At 39.5% G+C, this 5,777-nt stretch overlaps 1 protein-coding gene across 4 annotated transcripts in view; it reads right to left on the reverse strand.

The window, feature by feature from the left end:
* Window positions 1-486: 486 nt before the first annotated feature.
* Window positions 487-5,777, reverse strand: part of RC3H1 (ring finger and CCCH-type domains 1) — an 88,007-nt gene continuing 82,716 nt past the window's right edge. For 2 of the 4 annotated variants that reach the window (XM_023207195.1, XM_023207193.1), the window contains exons 19-20: window positions 4,438-4,553; window positions 487-2,061 (exon numbers count right to left, since the gene is read on the reverse strand). In XM_023207195.1, the coding sequence (XP_023062963.1) occupies window positions 1,911-2,061; window positions 4,438-4,553 (267 nt within the window). In that variant the 3' untranslated portion in view covers window positions 487-1,910. Of the gene's footprint in view, window positions 2,065-4,437; window positions 4,554-5,777 lie in introns of all 4 variants that reach the window. The other 2 variants (XM_023207194.1, XM_023207192.1) reach the window with 1 other exon arrangement.

Consider the following 5,777-nt stretch of genomic DNA (forward strand, 5'->3'; position numbering starts at 1 on the left):
AAAAAAAAAAAAGCCTCACTTTCATTCAGTGCTTCTACCACCTCCCAATCAGTCAATTTATCGCAACAGCTGCGCTCATGCGAAAAAATCCTTAAAACATACCCAATATATATACAGATATAACTATGTATATATGTATATATATAATATATATAAATTTTTATTTAAATAAAAAAGAAAGCTCGAATCCCAAGCCAATATGTGTATATCAAATCCTTGACCAGCCAGGTCTGTAGGGCATAATCAAATTCAATGTGAAATAGTATATAAACACGGTGCCTTGACTGGGCAAATTAAATAATTGCTACTCAAAAGAGTGTTCTGTTTGGACTCTCCTACTGGTAGGCAATGGAGGACTGTATTACCCTTCCCACCCCCACCACCCATTTGTTTAAGTTAACAGTATGATGGACACAGAGTTTAGCCTGAGGTTGTTATGACCTCAGCAGGAGTTAAGGGTTAAGAAAATAAGAAATAAGAAAAATATAAACTCTCGTTTTTACCCAACCAAAGCAATGTAGTAACTTATTACATAACCAGTGCTTTCTAATTTAGTAGTAAAATCCAGAAAGGGAAACTGAAAAAATCAGGCAAATAGATGAATGGAGAGGGCGACTGTATCAAACAGTCCCCACTAAACATGTTTTACAGGGTCTTAGTTAAGCACAGACACATGGCATCAGAATATGTGCAGCAGAATAATAGTAAAAAAAAATTCCTTACTCTTTTCAACATTTTCATGAAGAAACATTTTCAACATTGGACAGCTAAGTCTATGAAAAATGACTTCAAACTATTTCCTACCTACTTATACTAATGATTCTGAGTAACAAGTGATCAATTCATAAACTACCCTTAAGACTCAATCAGTTTACACGTAAAACAAAAACACCCATTGAAATAATGTGGTTCTATTCATTTTAAGTTCAAATCAAATGTTGCAGTTTTAAAATGTGGTTGATTGTCCTGGTTTTTGAGCATCCTATGATTTTAGCAAAAGTTTAATTTGAAAAGCACTGCTTCAAATTTCCAACCATGAGTTGAATGCAGGTGAATCACCAAACATGTATTTTCAGTGCTAACAAGTTATAGTTAATTCTTAATCAACATTTAAATCTAATTAAATACTGACTGAGCTTTCTCATTATATTCAGAAAATGTAAATGATCCTTAATATGAAAATGAGGACTTCAAAAGTTGGTAATTCTCTTTGAAAAGTTGAAAATAAAAACAAGAAATAAAACCCTCCCAAACAAACAAAAAATTTCAATGTCAAGAAAAACATACCTTTATAGTGAAGCTAGTGATCTAGAAAGGGATAAAGAATTCCAAATAACAGCTCTGGGAAAAGTTGGTTTGCTGCACATTTTCTAATAACTCAGTCTAGTACTGTCTGTTTCTCAAGCACCACAGAATTCTCTGAAAGCTGATGTTTTTGGTCTGTTTTAAGTTTACGGGGTGGTGAGAATTGATAAGGATTGGGGGTAAGGAATTATACAAATTATACACTGGGTATGTAATACCAAAATACAAGAAAACCTACTTCATTAAGATCATACAATTAATCAAACAGAGTGTATATATAATATCTTTTTTTTTTTTTAAAGCCCTGGATCCAAGGCGTCCAAAGTTATTAAAATAAAGTTCATTCACAGAACAAAAACAAATTTAATCTGAATTGCTTGCAGATACTGCTAATTTTCTTTTTCTTTAAATTAAAAAAATGCATTAATGTGAACTATGTGCAGGGTGTGTTTTTAGTAGTGGTGTTTGTGCACATTGCCTCTGGTGAATTTCCTGGATTTCTCTGACCGCTCTTAAGAGAAACAGTTTAGAAGTTATGCGTTCTCCTACCCCTATGCCCGACAAACTGATTAGGAGCAGAAGATAAAAGTAGGACTCCTCATATTTTAAGGAGCAGAACTGGGAGTAACTCCTGATCTCTGGGAGTCATTGTTATCCCCTCCTCCCTCAGGGTCCTCTGATAGGTTCAGAGAGCTGGTCTTGTTTGATAGGAGGCTGATATTCTCTTGTGTCAAGGCTGATCCATTTGGTACATCACTGCTGACATTTTAAAATTTTGAAAAAGGAGAGAGAGAAAAATGATTAGTACAAAAATATCAACAGGGGATATCATTTAGCATGATAAAAAATATATAAATGGCTTCCAAATTTTAATCTATAGCCCCTCATCCATGTTTAAGCACAGGGTTGGCAAACTAAAGCTAGCCAGGTGCGTATTTTTTTTTTCAAGTGTGTATTTTTGTAACTAAAGTTTTATTGGGATACAGCCTGCTCATTTGTTTAGCATATTATCCACTGCTTTCAAACCATAGAGAAGAGTTGAGAATTGTGACAAAAACTGTAAGGCCCATATCTTAAAATACTACCTGGCCTTTAAGAAAAGTACTTATCCCTGATTTAGCAGGTTTGCTACTATAAAAAATAATTTTGAGCTCATGTCTATAATCTTAGCACTTTCGGAGGCCAAAGCAGGCAGATCACTTGAGCTCAGGAGTTGGAGACCAGCCTGGCTAACATGGTGAAACCCTGTCTCTACTAAAAACACAAAAATTGGCCTGGTGGTGCGTGCCTGTAAAAACCTACTTGGGAGGCAGAGGCACAAGAATTGCTTGAACCTGAGAGGCAGAGGTTTCAATGAGCCAAGATCGCACCACACTCCAGCCTTAGTGATAGAATGAGATTTTATCAAAAAAAAAAAAAAAAAAAAAAGCCAGGTGCAGTGGCTCATGCCTGTAATCCTAGCACTTTGGGAGGCTGAGGCAGGTGGATCACAAGGTCAGGAGTTTGAGACCAGCCTGGCTAAGACAGTGAAACCCTGTCTCTATTAAAAATGCAAAAACTAGCCAGGTGTGGTGGCACGCGCCTGTAGTCCCAGCTACTCAGGTGGCTGAGGCAGGAGACTCGCTTAAACCCAGGAGGCGGAAGTTGCAGTGAGCCGAGACCATGCCATTGCACTCTAGCCTGGGTGACACAGTAAGACTCTGTCTCAAAAAAAAAGAAAAAAAAAATTGAATCCAAGATAATGTATGAATTAAAAAGTCAAAATCCAGGCCTGAAAGCATTAGAAATTTTTGTTACATATCGTCAGGGGGGCAACTTAGGACTATGTATTCAAAAGCCTCAAAATATCCTCAGAAAATAATTTAAGATATGCAAACAAAGCATTAATTGTAACACTGTTTATTGTAGGGATGTTCGTGGTAGTTGATATGTATCTTTTCATATCTGCAGAATATTGGATGATACAGGACAGACTGAATTAAAAACCAAGGAGGTGGAGTGCTGGGTTTGTAAAACTAGCAAGAGGCTAAATGCCCACACACTTTAAAAAGACCAGAAAGAGCCGGGTGCGGTGGCTCATACCTGTAATCCCAGCACTTTGGGAGGCCAAGACAGGTGGATCACCTGAGGTCAGGAGTTCAAGACCAGCCTGACCAACGTGGAGAAACCCTGTCTCTACTAAAAATACAAAATTAGCCAGGCGTAGTGGTGCATGCCTGTAATCCCAGCTACTTGGGAGGCTGAGGCAGGAGAATTGCTTGAACTCGGGAGGCAGAGGTTGTGGTGAGCCGAGATCCTGCCATTGCGCTCCAGACTAGGCAACAAGAGTGAAGCTCCATCTCAAAAAAAGAAAAAAAAAAGACTGGAAAGATAATATAATACCCCAAAATGTTAACAAGAGTCATCTCTGAATATTGGAATTACAGGCAATTTAAAAATTTGCCCTTTTCTAAAATTTTCGATTTCCTAAAGCTTATTTTTTAATAACATATTTAAGATGGGGGGGTGACTTTATTTTTTTTACATTGAGCATATAGTACTTTTACAATGTAAAGATACAAGGCTATCTTCGAAATAGATTTAAAAACAAGGGGAAGATGGAAACATAACCAGAAATTTTCCTTTGTTAGGTATTAATAGATAATTCAACCTTGGATCTAAGTTTTGTAACTCCAGATTTATGCAAAAATATTCTTTTTTTTTTTTTGAGACTGAGTCTCACTCTGTCGCCAGGCTGGAGTACAGTGGCACAATCTTGGCTCACTGCAACCTCCCCCTCCCAGGTTCAAGTGATCTTCCTGCCTCAGCATCCCGAGTAACTGGGACTACAGGCACGGGCCCCCATGCCGGGCTAATCTTTGCATTTTTAGTAGAGACGGGGTTTCACCATGCTGGTCAGGATGGTCTCGATCTCTTGACCTTGTGATTCGCCCGCCTCAGCCTCCCAAAGTGCTGGGATTACAGGTGTGAGCCACTGCGCCTGGCCGCAAAAATATTCTTAATGTACACAGAATAATGATATTTTAAGAATCAAATTATGTTTATGAGGGTACTTCTGATATGACTGGATAATATAATAATTTCTCTTTTGTGTGTAATTTAATATGGCTACGAAAATCTCCTTTTCTTTACCTGAATGTCAATGTAAGGTCCTCAGCTGGAACCTTGTTTTGTGGTTCTGGTTGTCCATTTTCGGCTTGTTTACTTGTATTCAGTTTGCTTTTCATGTCCAGAGAACACTGGTTTTCCTTTGAAAGAGGAAATAAAATCAGTTATCGTCTATTTAATGGTGTTAATGGGAGAGACCAAATTACAGATAATACAAAGTGATGATCCAGAAATCATATTTAATTTTGTAAAATAACCAAAGAAACTGGTAGACTAAAAGAGTGACATACATAAAAACATAAAAACCTAACAGAATACAACCCACTTGCTCACTAATCAAGCTGGACAAAAAGAGAGACAATGCCTCAAGCTAACATGAAAAAAAATTTCACAGAAAAAAACGGTAACCTAGAAAGGCGGCCAGGCACGGTGGCTCACCCCTGTAATACCAGCAGTTTGGAGGCTGAGGCAGGTGGACTGCCTGAGGTCAGTTCCAGACCAGACTGGCCAACATGGCACAACCCCATCTCTAATAAAAATACAAAAATCAGCCGGGTGTGGTGGTGCACGCCTGTAATCCCAGCTACTCAGAAGCTTGAGGCAGGAGAATCATTTGAATCCAGAAGATGGAGGTTGCAGTGAGCTGAGGTTGTACTACTGCACTCCCCCACTGGGTGACAGAGTGAGATTCCCTCTCAAAAAAAGAAAAAAAAAAAAAAAGGCTGGGTGTGGTGGCTCACACCAGTAATCCCAACACTTTGGGAGGCTGAGGTGGGCATATCACCTGAGGTCAGGAGTTGGAGATCAGCCTGGCCAACATGGCGAAACCCCATCTCTACTAAAAATATTAAAAAATTAGTTGGGCGTGGTGGCGGGCGCTTATAATCCTAGCTACTTGGGAGGCTGAGGCAGAAGAATCACTTGAACCCAGGAGGCTGAGGTTGCAGTCAGCTGAGATCGTGCCACTGCACACCAGCCTGGGCGACAGTGCGAGATTCCGTCTCAAAAAAAAAAAAAAAAAACTAAAAAAAACAAAACAAAAACTACACTGGTGTAGTAGCAGGCACCTGTAATCCCAGCTACTCGGGAGACTGAGGCAGGTGAATCACTGGAACATGGGAGGTGGAGGTTGCAGTGAGCTGAGATTGCGTCACTGCCCTCCAGCCTGGGTGACAGAGACTCAGTCTCAAAAAAACAAAAAAAGCAAACCAAAGTACAATAAATATCTTTTTTTTTTTTGAGACGGAGTCTCACTCTGTTGCCCAGGCTGGAGTGCAGTGGACGGATCTCAGCTCACTGCAAGCTCCGCCTCCCAGGTTCACGCCATTCTCCTGCCTCAGCCTCCCAGCTACTCGGGAGGCTGA

Source organism: Piliocolobus tephrosceles, chromosome 1 (genome assembly GCF_002776525.5).
Source record: "Piliocolobus tephrosceles isolate RC106 chromosome 1, ASM277652v3, whole genome shotgun sequence".
Taxonomy (NCBI): Eukaryota; Metazoa; Chordata; class Mammalia; order Primates; family Cercopithecidae; genus Piliocolobus; species Piliocolobus tephrosceles.